Source organism: Engystomops pustulosus, chromosome 1 (assembly GCF_040894005.1).
Source record: "Engystomops pustulosus chromosome 1, aEngPut4.maternal, whole genome shotgun sequence".
Classification (NCBI taxonomy): domain Eukaryota; kingdom Metazoa; phylum Chordata; class Amphibia; order Anura; family Leptodactylidae; genus Engystomops; species Engystomops pustulosus.
Window position 1 is genome coordinate 10,057,576 of NC_092411.1, and position 18,845 is coordinate 10,076,420.

The following is an 18,845-nucleotide window of genomic DNA, read 5'->3' on the forward strand; positions in this document are numbered from 1 at the left end:
TGTGGTGGAACGGGAGATTCGCATCATGGATGTGCAGCCGACAAATCTGCGGCAACTGTGTGATGCCATCATGTCAATATGGAGCAAAATCTCTGAGGAGCTTCCAGCACCTTGTTGTATCTATGCCACGAAGAATTGAGGCAGTTTTGAAGGCAAAAGGGGGTCCAACCCGTTACTAGCATGGTGTAACTAATAAAGTGGCCGGTGAGTGTATATCTTAGTTTAGAAAGTATTCTAGGTTTATGTAAATATAGATTCAGGTGTAGAACATTAATAGCAACCTACCAGCAGATCTGGGTCCTGCAAGTGCCGGTGTCGGGCTGTGATCTTACAGCCCAGACCCGGCACTAACACCCGGCGTGCAAGTGTGTCCCCCGTGGATCGGACCCCCCGGTGTGCTTACCGGGGGATCCGATCGGTCCTGCTGCTGCCCCCGGGTCCGGCGAGTGAGTAAGTAACTGGCTGTAAGTAACCGGCTGTAAGTAACTGAGCATGCGCGGCATGCTCAGTTACTTACACTATACACTGCAATACAAGTGTATTGCAGTGTAAAGGCTTGAACAATGTAAAAAAGTTAAAAAAAAAGAATAATTTTATTATATAATTAAATAAATAAAATAAAATTCCCATAATCTCCCCAGTTACACATGAAATGCAAATAAAGTATATAAAACACAAAAACACGTACATATTTGGTATCACCGCGTCCGTATTAATCTGTACAATAAATCTAAATCAATATTGAACCCGCTCGGTGAACTACGTAAAAAAAAAACTCGAAAAACTTCCCGTAATATACAATTTTTCATCAAACACCATCACTAAAAATGATCTAAAAAGTGATCAAAAAAAGTTACGGTCCCTAATATGATACGACTGAAAAGAACAACTGTTTTCGCAAAAAATAAGCCCTCAACCAGATCTGACAACAGAAAAATACAGAAGTTATGGCCCTGAAAAAATTGTCAATAGTAAAAACAATGCGATTTTCTCCAATATTGGTTTTGCTCAGGAAAATTGAGCAAAGATAAGAAAAACTATATAAATGAGGTATCACCGGAGTCGTAGTGACCAGAGAATAAAGATAAAATATTATTTTTATGTTACGGTGAGCGGCGGAAAAAAATGCTAAAAATCCAAAATAAAAATTGATGATTTTGTTTGTGTCCCCCTTGAAATAGTTAATAAAATCTCATGAATAAGCTTTAGACTCCCAAAATGAATTATCTATACATTGTATCTCATCCCGTACATAATAAGCCTCATATGTTCGCATTACCAAAAAAAATAAAAATGTATAGGTCGTACAATGTGACAATACAAATCTGCTGTGAATGGCGCCTCCATTCATTCTATACTCGGCCGTGCGCCCGTACAGAAGTTTACCACCACATATGGGGTATCAGTACTGAGGAGGAATTGGGCATCAAACGTTGCAGTGTGTTTCATCATTTAATTTATTCTGAAACTGTCAGTTTTGGCCTAAATGAATGTATTTTCCAACAAAAAAAAACATAGTTTCTAATTCGCAGGTCCATATTGTTTTAACCCATGTGAAACACTTAAAGGGTTAATGGACTTAATAGAAGTTGTTTTACATACGTTGAGTGGTGAAGTTTCTATAGTGGGGTCATTTATGGGGTGTTACTATTATTTAGGCCTCTCAAAGTCACTTGAAAGCTGAGTTGTCCCTCAAAATGTGAGTTTTGGCAATTTTCATGAAAATGAGAAAAATCGCACCTAAAGTTCTGCGCCTCATAACATACAAGAAAAGTGACCGGAAGCATAAAATATCATCCCAACATAAAGCAGACATTCTGTAAATGTTAATTATCAACCTTTTTGGGTAGTTTTACTTCCTGTCTGGAAAGCAGAACATTTCAAACTTGGAAAATGAAGAATTTTCTATATGGAGGGTAGATGGAGACACGAGGTGAGGTCACAATCTATATGGGAGGGTAGATGGAGACACAAGGTGAGGGGTCACAATCTATATGGGAGGGTAGATGGAGACACGAGGTGAGGGCTCACAATCTATATGGGAGGGTAGATGGAGACACAAGGTGAGGGGTCACAATCTATATGGGAGGATAGATGGAGACAGGAGGTGAGGGCACAATCTATATGGGAGGGTAGATGGAGACACGAGGTGAGGACACAATCTATATGGGAGGGTAGATGGAGACACGAGGTGAGGACACAATCTATATGGGGGGTAGATGGAGACACAAGGTGAGGGGTCACAATCTATATGGGAGGGTAGATGGAGACACGAGGTGAGGTCACAATCTATATGGGAGGGTAGATGGAGACACAAAGTGAGGACACAATCTATATGGGAGGGTAGATGGAGACACGAGGTGAGGACACAATCTATATGGGGGGTAGATGGAGACACAAGGTGAGGGCTCACAATCTATATGGGAGGGTAGATGGAGACACAAGGTGAGGGGTCACAATCTATATGGGAGGGTAGATGGAGACAGGAGGTGAGGTCACAATCTATATGGGAGGGTAGATGGAGGCACGAGGTGAGGGCTCACAATCTATATGGGAGGGTAGATGGAGACAGGAGGTGAGGACACAATCTATATGGGAGGGAAGATGGAGACACGAGGTGAGGTCACAATCTATATGGGAGGGTAGATGGAGACACGAGGTGAGGTCACAATCTATATGGGGGGTAGATGGAGACACGAGGTGAGGTCACAATCTATATGGGAGGGTAGATGGAGACACGAGGTGAGGTCACAATCTATATGGGAGGGTAGATGGAGACACGAGGTGAGGTCACAATCTATATGGGAGGGAAGATGGAGACAGGAGGTGAGGACACAATCTATATGGGAGGGAAGATGGAGACACGAGGTGAGGGCTCACAATCTATATGGGAGGGTGGATGGAGACACGAGGTGAGGACACAATCTATATGGGAGGGTAGATGGAGACAGGAGGTGAGGTCACAATCTATATGGGAGGGTAGATGGAGACACAAGGTGAGGTCACAATCTATATGAGAGGGTAGATGGAGACACGAGGTGAGGGCTCACAATCTATATGGGGGGTAGATGGAGACACGAGGTGAGGTCACAATCTATATGGGGGGTAGATGGAGACACAAGGTGAGGACACAATCTATAAGGGAGGGTAGATGGAGACACGAGGTGAGGGCTCACAATCTATATGGGGGGTAGATGGAGACACGAGGTGAGGTCACAGTCTATATGGAGGGACGATGGAGACACAAGGTGAGGGCTCACAATCTATATGGGGGGTAGGTGGAGACACGAGGTGAGGGCTCACAATCTATATGGAACAGTAAATGGAGACACAAGGTGAGGGCTCACAATCTATATGGAACAGTAAATGGAGACACAAGGTGAGGTCCCAATCTATATGGGACGGTGGATGGAGACACAAAATGAGGTCAGAATCTGTATGGGAGGGTAGATACGAGGTGAGGGAGCAGAGCACGAGGTGAGGGAGCAGAGCAGTGGAGATTATTTACAAATAAAACAAGACATTACAGAATAAAAACATAGTCGTATGAAACAATCGGAGTGATGGTCCTGCTCGCAAGAGCTTACAATCTATGAATCCTTTTAGGCTAGCTTTACACAGTGTACACAAAATGTGTACTTTCCCTGCGGTAAAATCCTTTACAAAATATAATATAAATGGAATAGATTTCTATTACACATCATAACTGCCAAGTGGTGCAGAATTTCTGATCCATAGCGCATTTTCTGCAGTGGAGTTTGTGTGTTTGACCCTGCATATTTTATACACTTTTTCATGTTGATTTTCAGGTGGTTTACATGCGTCATGTACCTGTTTGGGGACATGGACTAGAATAGCTCCGCATCCTGTGAACTTTCACACAAGAAAGTACATGGGTGTAGTGAGCCGGCAGGCGTGGGGTACTCCGCTGCCGCTCCCCCCCACCCCCCTTCTCGACTGGGTGGTCCATTGTTAATCATTATTTCAGTTCTTATCCGGTCATCGCTCAGCAGAAGAGACATTTCATTCTGCCATTTGTTTTCCATTTTAGCAAAGAAAATTTTTGTTCTGATCTTAGAAGTCATTAAACATCAATCCATCCAATTAGGATTTTATATTGGATCAATCAACGGACAATGCAGGAGCGGAGATGGGACAGGAAGTCGAGGCCTGGATCTTTGCAGAGTACACTTACTCAGTGCCCTGGAATGGTCTGGATTCCTGATGCCTTTAATCTTCAGCTTTTGTAGTAACACCGCAGACGTCAGCTGCCGCACCAGGTACACAGACATGGAGTAATTCTAAAGCAAAAACACATTCGGTTAAAATAAAAAAAGTTTCAAACAATTTTCACTTTGGTTTTAAAGGGGTTATTGGGCTGGGGTGGGCTAACATAATAAACATGTACTTACCTCCTCCGGCGGCGCCGATGTCCCGTGGTCCGTTTGATCCGTGCCCATTTGTATACAGGGGTACAGAAGCCACGCACAGGGAGCTTACAGTCCGGGATGTGGCCGGCTCCTCCCATCCGTCCCCTCTCAGCTTTTGTAAGCGCTGGGAGATGGTGTCAGATGGGAGCTCCCTGTGCGCCCCTGTATAAAAACCGGTGCACAGAGGAGACGGACCGCGGCGAGGAACATCGGCAGCGCCGGAGGAGGTAAGTACATGTTTATTATGTTTAACTAGCCCACCCCAGCCCGGCCCTCAGTAATTGTTAACACCCGATTAACCACTTTAATAATTGGGAAATCCTAATGGTTTACGCACGGACTACTTAAGCCGTAAGTAATGGTGCTAGAAACTCACCCACCTTTCCAATCTCTGAAGCCCAGGAGATGGAGACTTGGTTAGGAACAGCAGACGAAAGGCGAACTAGAGATGTGATGTTCAGTGGGCGCCCTGGACGCTTCTGTTCAACACCGTTTTTTGGTGGTGGGGCACAACCCTGGAAGAATAAAAGGAAAAACATACAGTAAATTAAACACTCATAAAAACTAATCTGAACCTCAAAAAGATTTCGGTATTTAACCCATTCCACTGCATACATTCACATACATTCTGAAACTAAGAACATGTGACAAAAACAATACAAAATTTCTCTAGTATAAAATCGGCTGCGTTTCCACTGCATTATTGATCATGCTACAGATTTAAAACCCCCACGACAACACAGTTTCTATGGTAGAGAAAATTGCCTAAGACTTTTCTGGTAAAATAACACGCTGCAGATTTTATGTAGAGCAGGTTTTTGTGGTGCAGAATCGAGAATTTTTCTGAATTTTTGCCACACATCAGTTTTTTTCCCATAAATAAACTCAAAACATATAACCCATGAAGTGCAATGTGTCACGAGAAAACAATCTCAAAAACACCTGGATATATGTTAAAGCATTCCGGAGTTATAAAAAAAAAAAGGAACGGGTCAGGAAGGTGGTTAAGAAAATCTACGATCAAATTCCATCCTGATAAACCAGGGACATTACTCATAGATCCAGGCACCAGGACTGTGGTATCTGCTTATATTTGTTATCCATAGCCTTCACCCTTCTAAAATCTACTTTTAAAACTTTGCTAATGAACCTAAAGGGCTCTGGGGAGGCTTTCCAGAGCTCCTCTATGCTGTAGCCCCACAGTAGCCTACAATCACAGTGCCCCCCACAGTAGGGGAGAAAACACATTTACTTACCCTTTCCCACCCTTCCTATACAGTCACAGCCATCTTCTCTTCTCCTCTGGTTGGTTGATGCATGCAGCTTTTTCAGTCACTGTGTACAGTGGCCAAACAGAGGAGAAGAAAAGATGACAGCTTCTGCTTTGTAGGACCAGGGAAAGGTTAGTATCTGAGTACCCTGCTCCAATGCTGCTCACCTGAGGGCAGGTAGACAGGCCAGATTACACAACCCCAGGAGACAGATTTGGCACTAGAATTAATCAATGAAACTATTGAATGACCCTACAGCCAAGATCATGTGATAAGGGACAAAAATTATATAACAATGTATTATACAAAAAGAAATAAATGCACATGTTACCTGAGGAAATGTATAGGAAAAGAGGTTTCTCACAGACCCTATGGAAGAAAACCGTGATAAAGTGCACAACCAAAAATCCATTTTAATAACCCACCGGCAATGGAAAAAGCTTCCCATTGACTTTAATGCAGAGGCTGCTGGGATAGTTATCCTCCTGAGGGCAGCTGGTCTCTGCTAAGCACAACCTGGACAGAAAGAAAATATTCATCCATTTAACTAACCACATAAAACACCATCGTCAAATGACAATCAAAAAATCATCTGTACCTTAGCTGAACTTGCACTGAATAATCTCTCCGGCCTCCTGGCATATAATCCCTGTAAAAAGAATAAAGAATGAGATTCTACAGGATGATCAGATATGACACAATGTATGTGCAGCTGCTCTTGAACCCTTTCCATAAGGCCTCGTGCATGCCAACATGTGTCCAAAATAGGCCTTGAAATAGGCAGGAATAGGACCTTCCCCATATTCCGTGGCACAGCCATCTGGCAGGTACCTGGTAGTGAGGTGAGGTGCATGCGCTGTGCCTCACCATTGAGGTGCACAATAGAAGGACATGGGGGTAGTGAGCTAGTCCCAGTTTGTGAGGCCTCTGTACACGGTTGTGCACATGAGGCCTTACAGTAGCTAAAAGTCAAACACCTTGCACTGAACAGTCACACAATAGATCTTTATAGGCGAAGTAGCTCAGTTTTTTTAGTTTTTGACCTCCCTGCTTTACTTACAACAGACAAAGAGTTAAAGGCAGAAAAAGAATACAGATAGACACTCATGTGGCTAGGTCATTAATATCAGATTAAGGCTACATTCACACTGCCGTATGGGGGACGTATATACGGCTGATATACGTCCCGCATAGACGGCAATGGGCGCACGACACGGCACATGTGCGGCACCGATCCGTACTCCACCCCGGAACAAGATAGGACATGTGCTACGGTACGGCAGGCAACGGAGTGTGAATGTAGCCTAAGGGCGGTTTCACACCTAGCATACTCAGACTGGGATCACACATATTGATTGCATCTTATTGATATATGAGGAGTCCCTGCTTCCTTGCCTCACAGCAATGCCAACATTTATCACAGATGAGAGATCCATTGGCTAGTTTATATCTCAGCTAAGGCCAATGAAAGGTTACATTCAGAGTGGAGTCTAACAAGGCCTATGTTCCCTCCTTGCAAAGTATAAACCACAGAATTCACCTTCATACTTGTACTCAAATTACACAGCATATGAGCTGATTGTTACTAAGGAGACAAACTTAGAAAATTAAAGAAAATATCAAATATTTATTACCTGGAGATGCAAATCTCACGCACTTGCTGAGGAGTCAACGCAAAGATAAAGAATTTCTCTTGAAACCGTTGCATAGTGTTCTGAACTGGAATTAAACCAATATATTTATTTTAATATGCCAATGATTACTTATACTAAATAAAATATGTTCACTGAATAAGTCCAAATTCTGCATATATAAATTACTTAATATATTTACAGCAGTTACTTGATGGATATCTTTTATCCGATATAAAATCCACTGTATAGACATAGTGAAATCATGAAATCCTGTCTAACCGCAGCCACCACTGGGGGGAGCTCACTGCATAACTATATACACTCAACGGCCACTTTATTAGGTACACCTGTCCAACTGCTCGTTAACACTTAATTTCTAATCAGCCAATCACATGGCGGCAACTCAGTGCATTTAGGCATGTAGACATGGTCAAGACAATCTCCTGCAGTTCAAACCGAGCATCAGTAAGGGAAGAAAGGTGATTTGTGGCCTTTGAACGTGGCATGGTTGTTGGTGCCAGAAGGGCTGGTCTGAGTATTTCAGAAACTGCTGATTTACTGGGATTTTCACGCACAACCATCTCTAGTGTTTACAGAGAATGGTCCGAAAAAGAAAAAACATCCAGTGAGCGGCAGTTCTGTGGGCGGAAATGCCTTGTTGATGTCCAGAGGTCAGAGGAGAATGGGCAGACTGGTTCGAGCTGATAGAAAGGCAACAGTGACTCAAATCGCCACCCGTTACAACCAAGGTAGGCAGAAGAGCATCTCTGAACGCACAGTACGTCCAACTTTGAGGCAGATGGGCTACAGCAGCAGAAGACCACACCGGGTGCCACTCCTTTCAGCTAAGAACAGGAAACTGAGGCTACAATTTGCACAAGCTCATCGAAATTGGACAGTAGAAGATTGGAAAAACGTTGCCTGGTCTGATGAGTCTCGATTTCTGCTGCGACATTCGGATGGTAGGGTCAGAATTTGGCGTCAACAACATGAAAGCATGGATCCATCCTGCCTTGTATCAGCGGGTCAGGCTGGTGGTGGTGGTGTCATGGATCCATCCTGCCTTGTATCAGCGGGTCAGGCTGGTGGTGGTGGTGTCATGGTGTCTTTGGGCCCCTTGGTACAACGCCACAGCCTACCTGAGTATTGTTGCTGCCCATGTCCATCCCTTTATGACCACAATGTACCCTGTAACATCTGATGGCTACTTTCAGCAGGATAATGCGCCATGTCATAAAGCTGGAATCATCTCAGACTGGTTTCTTGAACATGACAATGAGGTCACTGGACACAAATGGCCTCCACAGTCACCAGATCTCAATCCAATAGAGCATCTTTGGGATGTGGTGGAACGGGAGATTCGCATCATGGATGTGCAGCCGACAAATCTGCGGCAACTGTGTGATGCCATCATGTCAATATGGACCAAAATCTCTGAGGAGCTTCCAGCACCTTGTTGTATCTATGCCACGAAGAATTGAGGCAGTTCTGAAGGCAAAAGGGGGTCCAACCCGTTACTAGCATGGTGTACCTAATAAAGTGGCCGGTGAGTGTATATGTATAGAATAAAATTACAGATTGCTTGGATATTGGAAAAGTTACAATGTGTCCTACCCCTGTCAAAGCTGTACTGTAGTCAAGTCTGGGGAACTCAAAGCTGTCAGCCCTGAGGTTGTGCAACAAGCAGAAATAGGGGATCTGGTGACCTCTCTAGTGATCAGTGTGGGGGGCAGTAACAGTGAAATACCTGGCAATGATACATTTCATCTATTTTGTGAATAGAAGTGTCATTATGAAGTATTACAATATAAACTCCTTTGATAACTTATACAGGATACAAGTGACATCTGATAGCCCCCTTATAGTCGCACACTTACCCAGACTTGTTGGCTTGATGAGAACATCAAGCACGTCATAGAAAGGAAGACTTCGGAGATGGACGTCTGGATGAACAGGGGGGATTGGTGGAGAAAGCTGCTGTAGGTCAAAGTGAGGCTTAGTGTCTTGTAGAAGTACTGTCCCAAGAGGGGATGCAGGGGAGTGCGGAGCTACAGAAGTGGAAGGTAAAGAGTGAATTCCAGCCACAGCGAGGTCTGAATCTACCGATGAGTTACTATCCAAGTTGAAGACATTAGATCTGATGGATGAGAGGCCCGGAACGGCTTCTAATGTTCGGGGAAACCTTCTCCTGTACAGCTCTTTAATCTTAATCTGAACTGCAGGACTGCATCCGTTCTTCAGTAAGTGGAGGGCTCTCATCAGGAGGTCGTGTTTGCGACCACTTTTGTTGCGCCCAGCGAAGCCTAATAAAACTTGGAGTTCCGATACTCGAAAACTGGATACCATGTTCTAAAAGGAGAAAATGGGTCGTTAGGATAAAGTACTTATTTAAAGGGGTTGTCTGGGCTCAGAAAACTTTTGCCATATGCTGCTGGGGGTATAAAAGTAATAAACAGCTGATATTTTCAACTGCGTCAAACACTGGAGGCGCAATTTAGAAAAGGAGAACCTAAAAATCGAGCATAGTCCTTTGGAGATCATGCAAAACCCCCTCCCACCTTCTACAACAGTTACTAGACACGCAGCGGTCACCCTGAGAGAGTTTCACAATATGGCAGAGGGATATCTCTGAACTGGGGGGCTGCCCCCAGGATATAGCAGCCACTGCCTGCCTGCCCCCCTCCAGGATATAGCAGACAGTGCCTGCCTGCCCTGCCCTCCCCCCAGGATATAGCAGCCAGTGCCTGCCTGCCCCGCCCTCCCCCCAGGATATAGCAGCCAGTGCCTGCCTGCCCCGCCCTCCCCCCAGGATATAGCAGCCACTGCCTGCCTGCCCCCCTCCAGGATATAGCAGACAGTGCCTGCCTGCCCCGCCCTCCCCCCAGGATATAGCAGCCAGTGCCTGCCTGCCCCGCCCTCCCCCCAGGATATAGCAGCCAGTGCCTGCCTGCCTGCCCCCCCCCCCCCCAGTATATAGCAGCCAGTGCTATATATATATTTTTATTTTATTTTTTACTCAAGTATTAGCCAAGTTTGGATTTTTCAGCACAATTTTTGTGCTAAAAAAACTCGGCTTATTCTCACGTATATACAGTAATCATTTTTATTTTACGTGTCGTTACGGATGCGTTGATACTATGGGGCAGATTTACTTACCCGGTCCGTTCGCGATCCAGCGGCGCGTTCTCTGCGGTGGATTCGGGTCCGGCCAGGATTCACTAAGGTAGTTCCTCCGCCATCCACCAGGTGGCGCTGCTGCGCTGAAGTTCCCCGGAGGCGCGCTGGAATGCCCTGAAATTTACCGGCGTATACCTGGTGAAGGTAAGTGTAACTTTCGCGACACATTTTTTTCTTAAATGGGGCGGTTTTTCCGAATCCGTCGGGTTTCCGTTCGGCCACGCCCTCCGATTTCCGTCGTGTGCATGCCAGCGCCGATGCGCCACAATCCGATCGCGTGCGCCAAAATCCCGGGGCAATTCAGGTACAATCGGCGCAAATCGGAAATATTCGGGTAACACGTCGGGAAAACGCGAATCGGCCCTTAGTAAATGACCCCCTATATGTGTGGGGATTCTGTTATGATTTTGACCTTTTTCATATTACCATATATGTCATTGTATGATTTAATGGGGATTTGGGGAATTTTTATTCATTTTATAATTGATGAAGTTTCTTTTTTCTCACATGCATAGGCTGACACTGTGCCTTTAAGATCCCGTCACAAATGCCACTGTCTCACTGACCGCAGCAATTAACGTGTTAAACACCAGCGATCGGAGCTCACTCACTCACTGTAGTATGGCAGTATATGGTAGATTCAATCAGATAACCTAGTGTTAAAATACCCTAGAGCAGTGATGGCGAACCTTTTAGAGGCCGAGTGCCCAAACTGCAACCCAAAACCCCTCTCTATCGCGAGGTGCCAACCAAAAATTAAAGCAGTAACTTATTGCTCCCTGTTCAACAACTTTCAATCATATTGGCCTCCTGAGGACAGCAACACAGTAGAAAGATGGAAAATTTGCATCATTTTAGCTTCTTTCCAGTTTCCCTCAGTACACAGAGAATTGTGGGGCCAGCAGGAGGTCCTCCAAAAACAATTCGACCCTGTCTAATTCTCCCTCTTCCTACAGTCCCAAGTATCCAAGTAAGTATCACTTAAATATACAACTGAAAGCAGCAACTTTTAAGTTGCTTGGAACTGCAGGAAGATTCTTTGTGTCCTGTCTGATGTGCTGGGGCGATGGCCTGGGTGCCCACAGAAAGGGCTCTGATTGCCGCCTCTGGCACCCGTGCCATAGGTTCGCCACCACTGCCCGAGGGGGTCTGAAAAATAGTAAAAGAAAAATTATACTGTAAAAACCTAAAAATTCAAATCACCCCCCTCTCCCAAGAAGCCATATAAATAAACGGTAAAAAATCATAAACACATCAGGTATCGCCGCGCCCGAACTCAAAATATAATAACGGTTTTTCACTGCGTTTAATCTAACAGAAAATAGCGCCCGAATAGCACACCTTTTGCCATTTTGAAAAACATAAAAAATTCAATAAAAAAAGATCAAAACGTCATAAATTCCTAAAAATGGCAGCATTGAAAACGTCCTCAAAAGATGCAAAAAATGACTCCACCCACAGCTCCAAAATATTATAAACCCTTTACAATTGTGTTATTCCTGTGATCGTACCGACCCAAAGAATAAAGTAGACGTGTCATTTAGGGCACACAGTAAAAGCCGTAAAATCCAAGCCCACAACAAAACTGTGTTTTTTTTTCACCAATTTCCCTACATTGGGAATTTTTTTTCCCGCTTCCCAGTACATGGCATGGAATATTCAATACCATCACTATGAAGTGCAATTTGTTGCTTAGCAAACAAGCCATCATACAACCCCGTACGTGTAAAAATAAAAAAAAGATATAGATTTTTCAAGGTGACAAGTGAAAAATGGAAATGAAAAAACAAAAAGGGCTGCGGCGTTAAGGGGTTAAAAGGATGTAAATTCTGAGTGGTTAATCTATAAAAAATATTCTCCAAATTAGCAGAGTCATATTTTGCCTGAGATGAGTCAATGTCACTTCAGTTGCCCCCATCTTCAGTTCTATAGTACCGAAAAACAAGGGATACTCTACATGGTATGGTAGATACTCTGTCACAAGATTTTACCCCATGAAACTACTACTCCCTTCAAGTAGGGTATGATAGGTATGAATTCTAGAAAGAACATATCATACCCTACTTGAAGGGAGTATCCAGGCAGGACCCCATTAATCTATAGTAATATAATCAAAGCTCATCACCATGATGGGTTAAAGGGGTTTTCCCATCTGGGCGTTTAAATTTAATTGAATTCATCTGCCACATATAAACATTTCTTCAATTGGATGTTATTTAAAAAAAATGTTCCTGTGTGAAGATAATTTCTCATAAATGTAGTCATGCTGTCCCTTAGAAACAAGATAGCTTCCTCGGATACGACCACCTCACAATTTGGCAGCGGTGGCCAGACATGGGCTATTGAGTCCTGCCTGACCTCCAGGATTCAGCGATCATTACCACAGGACGGCTGTGGGACATACAGTAACTCCCGGACATTTCATATACCGTATTTTTCGACCTATAAGGCGCACCAAAAATCCTTTAATTTTCTCAGAAATCAAAGGTGCGCCTTATATATAAACTTATACAGAAATGTGCTACAGACAAGATGTACTGTACATTTACCATCCCCAGAAATTTCCTGCACCTTCCCTCACTGTACACAGGGTCCCTGGCTCCTGAAGTGCCCTGGCACAACTAACATTGTGCCCATCCTGCCCTCCCCTAGCACGGAGAGACCGGAGCCGCCATAGTGCCAACCACGAGGCAATCATCATCATCAGTTCCCCCATACAATCCCCCATACCTGCCAGCCCTGTAACAGGGGAAAGAGAAGGAGCCACAGGGAACCCCACAGGAATAACACCCTGGCTGAGGAGGGAAGGGGCTTAACCCCTGCTGCATCACCCTGCATTAACCCCCAGCAGCCCATACCTCTGAGATCGGAGCTCTCTGACGCGCTGAAGACAAGTTTCCCAGGAAGTGTAGCTGGCTTGAAGTGTGCACAGGTCTGCCACCTGCTGGTCATTTTTAGGTACTGCATTTGATCCTGCGCCTTATACTCCAGTGTGCCTTATATATGAACCTAGATGTCTTAGCAGGCATTTATTAGAGGTGCGCCTTATACGCCAGTGCGCCTTATACGGTACAAAAACTTTTTGTTTCTTTGTGCAATCCCTCCAGCAGAGGTGGTCGTATCCAAGGAAGCTGTCTTATTTCTAAGGGACCATATGACTACATTTATGAGAAATTATCTTCACCCAGGAACATTTTTTTTTTAATAACATCTAATTGAAGAAATGTTTATATATGGCGGATAAATGAATCTGGATGTGAATGCCCAGACGAGAATACCCCTTTAAGCTAGAGTTTGTGTAGCTTATTGTAGTCTTGATAAAAGAGTAAAATGAGATTTTATCTGTAAAATGACATGTCCAGGATTGTTTAAAGTCTACAGCTGCCGCATGCAAGGTAATAATGATTCACAGCAGTGGGACACATCCAGGACTGGACTGAAGTCTGATCAGCGCTCCATCTGTAGGATCTGTACAGTGACAGATCTGTCACATAGCAGCACATTGCTGGCCGCCACGTGCCGCAGGTTGTCAGCTGACTCCAGAAATGTTCCACCAAAGCTCCAGCAGCCGCTGTGTCAGGTTTACACTCAGACAAAAGCCGTGATTTATATCTCTTATGTAAACTGACTGAACAACCTGCACAAGTAAAAAATGTGTCCGAGTTGTGGCCTTCTGTCAATAATGAGAAAAACGTGGAGGGAGCCTCGACATTTAGCTTTTGGAAGGGGTCGTAGCAATCGCGAATCATAACTTTCTTTTAGGATTACTCCTGACCTCAAAGCCTTTCCCTTTGTCTACTTGGCATCCTATAACGAACCTCCTTCCTGTTCCCAGTAGATGCTTAGCAACCCAAGAAGGGATCTTCCACTTCCCTTAGACATTTTTGGAGACCCAGAGTGTTACACTAAGGGTGAAGACACACATGGCGTTTTTGGGCCGTTTTTACTAATTGCGTTTTCAGATTGTTAAAAACGCATGCGTTAAAAAATGCATCCGTTTTTTAAAAAACGCATCCGTTTTTTAAAAACGCATGCGTTTTTTGAAAACGCATGCGTTTTTGTCCATTTTTCATTGCGCAATTTCGGAAAAACAGACAAAAACGCATGCATTTTCAAAAAACGCATGCGTTTTTAAAAAACGGATGCGTTTTTTAACGCATGCGTTTTTAACGATCTGAAAACGCAATTAGTAAAAACGGCCCAAAAACGCCATGTGTGTCTTCACCCTAAGGCTGCGGTCACACGTGGCGTTTTGAACATGTTTTTGGCACGTTTTTTAAGCAGTCCTTTAAAAACCGCATACGTTTTTGACCAGTTTGAATTAAAATAATTGGTCAAAACTGCTTAAAAACGGGCCAAAAACGTGTTCAAAACGCCACGTTTGGCATCAAGAGTCCATAACAGCGATAAAGAACCTACTAATTATTACTACTGCCCTCTATGTTGCAAAAATGAAACTTTACGGTGTGTAAATTAGTACCTTGGTGCCTCTGGGATGTGCACAACTTTCATCAGTTGCCGGCACCAACCCTTTCTACTAAATGAATCTCCATCCTAAAATCTCACGTATCCACACCATGACATGGATACAAATGCGCAGTACGTCCATGTTCTGTGTGTGGGGTCCATCAGTACCGACAATGCACAAAAATTCAGGCTACCAAAATAATGAACCATGAAAATTAAGCATGATTAAAAAAAAACATATCAGTTAAAAAATCCCATTGGCATCAATGCAATTTTTATTATGAGAGCCCCTCTGTGCTGAAGAGGGGCTCTCAGGCAGTTACATGCTGCAGCACAGAGGGGCTCCGATAACACCCCCAAAGCCCTTCAGGCTCATTAACATCATTTTAAAAGCCGATTTTAGAAGGAAGGACTCCCAAACCCAAACTAAACCAATTAGCTGACATTGGTCTTGCTGCACTATTAGTCATCTATAATTCATTTGAGCTGTAATAGCACAATAGAGCCACTATACAGTATACAGCTGCATCTAATCCTGCCTCCCTACACTATAAATATCACAGCTAAGCACTGGGGGCAGAGGTATGTGAACCATATGTGATCTCCAATTACTCACCTACACTAAGCCCCTAAACTGTATACATCATGCACCCTAGCGTGTACAAAAACAGGTGGGTGGAGATGGGAAAGCGGAGGACATGTCATATCTTTCCCTGTGTTGTGGCCCGTACGCCACGCATTTCTATGGAGAGGGGAGGGGTCACCAGTCCTCCTCCTCCCCAAGGTGCCGGATATATTCCCGCCGGGGGGGATAAGTTTGTGTAGACATAGCCTTAGACAACTGTTTTAATAATACCCAGCGATCCTGCATGTAAAAGATCCCAGTTCTTCATTCCCAGCGAGGGTAACAAGACTATTCTCAGGCCACTTTAGGTCCCTGCGCAGCCAGGGAGCTGCTATTAAGATGCCACGGGATAGGAGATCAGTGGGTTCCCCAAGCATCACGAGAAAGGGGCTCCATTGTAGGAATCGAGAAGCTGTTCACACATGTACCTTCCTCTGTATTGATCGTAAAGGGCATCTACCACCAGGATGAAGGACGCCTATGGAGCCCTCAGGCTCATTTGCATACCGTCCTTCATCCTGGTGGAAGATACCCTTTAAGATCAATACAGAGGAAGGTGCATGTGCGACCAGCTTTTCGATTCCTACAATGGATCCCCTTTCTCGTGATGCTTGGCGATCCATTGTATAAATCAAGAAGCCGGTCGCACATGGACCTTCCTCTGTTTTGATCTTAAAGAGCATCTTCCACCAGACTCCATAGGTGACCTTCATCCTGGTAGTAAATGCCCTGTAAGATCAACACAGAGGAAAGTGCACGTGCGTCCAGCTTCTCGATTTGTACAATGGATCCCCTTTCTCGTGATGCTTGGGGATCCATTGTACAATTCGAGAAGCTGGACGCACGTGCACTTTCCTCTGTATTCGTCTTAAGTTAAAGTTATGGAGATGGTCCAGGACAGCACCTCCACCGGCGCCATAGACAATGAATGGATCTGCAGTGCGCATGTACCGCACCATTCATATGGGGTACAACAGCCCCCCATTTTTATGCTGAATGGATAGAGGGAAACCTGGTGACCATACAATAAGAATATCTACTATCTGTCAATTTGGGGAGGTGCGGTTTTATGTTCCCTGACACCTATTCTCCTTTTTCGTAATTTTATTCCTGTCGTGTCCTCCGTAGGGTAGAAATATGGGATGGAACCAACGTCACATGACCTCACATCGTAACGTGAATGGACGGAACCAGCGTCACGGGGCGGCTCGTCATCCATCACAGGTCACGTCCAGTCACAAACATCCAGCAGCGTTATAGACCTGACAAATTGCATCGAAATCGATCAAAATTACGTAACGGCGTTGTTGCGTCCCCTCATCGTTACACAGAGACTTCCTTCACATGTTTTACCCTGAAACCCACCTGACAACCATCTGACAAGTCAGTGCCCATCCCCCTCCGTCAGGATTTCCCCTCCCCCTCCGTCACAGGTTGTCGTCGCGGCCTGTCACCTCACGGAAAGCTGTGTACAGCCCAGACCAGTGTGATAACAACTGTGCGCCATAGACCAGCTGTCCCCCGACACCTCCCGGCCTCTCCCCCTCCGTTTTCCTGTCACACGCAGCCGTTTCCTCTCACCCGGAGCTCCTCGGGATCCGCCATTTTCTCCCGGCACCATCCTGCGCCCGGTGGCGCGGGGAGGGTCACGTGACAGGGAATCTGACAGTGGGGGAGGGGTGGGCGGAGCCGCGCACTGACAGCTTCCCGCCCAAAAAAACCCGGCCGCGTGACCGCGCGCTGCGCCCCCCCTCCCCCGTCTCGTGACTGACGAGAGGAGGCGGCTGTGTGTGACAGGACCGATCACCGGGGACACCGGGACCGGGTGTATGACAGAAAATAACGGAAAATCTCCTCAGATTAGAGGAGGATAAGCGAGGAAGATGATGCTGGAAGAATCACACACAGAAAGATCACAGGAGGAGGGTGTGAGGTAACAGGGAGAGAAGACCAGAGAACATCAAAATACCACAAAAATAGAAGCAGATGTAATAACACAATATACAGAACCGAAATAATAGCGTCCTATAGAGCCAAATGCTACAAGTCCGGCCTTCAGAGCCCAAATAACGGGTTATATAGCGCTATACCCCCTAATACCACCATACCAATCCCAAATAATACTATTAGGGGGGCATGGATCGCTCCTGTAGCTTCCTTTTTCTTTCTTTTTTTTGTGAGACTTCGCAGTTTGTGTCTTTTTAGCTGCCGGGTGCGTGATCTCGGGTGCGCATGCGCAGGACGCTGGCTGTGCGCACCAGGGTGCTCCCACAATGTTTTGTGAATTCTATGGTACAATTTGTGTGAACTACTTTCACCGTAGGTCATTCTTTATATACACTGGACATCAAAATTAGAATCAACGTGTCATTCCCTTATATCCAGGTCGTTGTGTCGTCCTGTGTAAATATATTCTAACATGAGTAAAATAACAATCCTTAATTGTATGTAGTATTAGTATAGTAGATCATTGTACAAGACACTGATCCAAATGAGAGAAAACTTTCCAATATCTGGAGCCAATTTCCTTAGTTATCTGACAAACTATTTAACTGGCACCTAACCTTCCAGTTCCACCATCCGGATTCAGGTTGTAAAGATGAAGGCCAAAGCGGCGACGCTTGGGGTATGGAGGGTCTTGGTTATGAGGAAAGATTAAAACAACTAGTGGAAAAGAGACGACTACGAGGGGACATGATTAATTTATTTAAATATATGAATGGTCCATACATAAAATATGGTGGTTAGTTGTTTCAGATTAGATCAAATCAAAAGACGAGGGGGCACTGTCTCCGTTTGGAGAAATCAAGGTTTAATCACCGGGGACGAAAGGGCTTCTTTACTATGAGAATTGTCAATCTGTGGAATAGCCTGCCTCAGGCGCTGGTCACAGCAGGGACAGCAGAGAGCTCAGGCGCTGGTCACAGCAGGGACAGCAGAGAGCTCAGGCGCTGGTCACAGCAGGGACAGCAGAGAGCTCAGGCGCTGGTCACAGCAGGGACAGCAGAGAGCTCAGGCGCTGGTCACAGCAGGGACAGCAGAGAGCTCAGGCGCTGGTCACAGCAGGGACAGCAGAGAGCTCAGGCGCTGGTCACAGCAGGGACAGCAGAGAGCTCAGGCGCTGGTCACAGCAGGGACAGCAGAGAGCTCAGGCGCTGGTCACAGCAGGGACAGCAGAGAGCTCAGGCGCTGGTCACAGCAGGGACAGCAGAGAGCTCAGGCGCTGGTCACAGCAGGGACA

General features: G+C 45.2%; 1 protein-coding gene across 4 annotated transcripts in view; it reads right to left on the reverse strand.

Annotated features, from left to right (window-relative positions):
• Window positions 1-17,336, reverse strand: part of PIAS2 (protein inhibitor of activated STAT 2) — a 31,728-nt gene extending 14,392 nt beyond the window's left edge. For 2 of the 4 annotated variants that reach the window (XM_072132928.1, XM_072132920.1), the window contains exons 1-7: window positions 17,186-17,334; window positions 9,213-9,684; window positions 7,336-7,420; window positions 6,300-6,350; window positions 6,127-6,217; window positions 4,811-4,945; window positions 4,196-4,301 (exon numbers count right to left, since the gene is read on the reverse strand). In XM_072132928.1, coding sequence (XP_071989029.1) covers window positions 4,196-4,301; window positions 4,811-4,945; window positions 6,127-6,217; window positions 6,300-6,350; window positions 7,336-7,420; window positions 9,213-9,684; window positions 17,186-17,209 — 964 coding nt within the window. In that variant the 5' untranslated portion in view covers window positions 17,210-17,334. Of the gene's footprint in view, window positions 1-4,195; window positions 4,302-4,810; window positions 4,946-6,126; window positions 6,218-6,299; window positions 6,351-7,335; window positions 7,421-9,212; window positions 9,685-17,185 lie in introns of all 4 variants that reach the window. The other 2 variants (XM_072132912.1, XM_072132935.1) reach the window with 2 other exon arrangements.
• Between the last annotated feature and the right edge of the window lie 1,509 nt (window positions 17,337-18,845).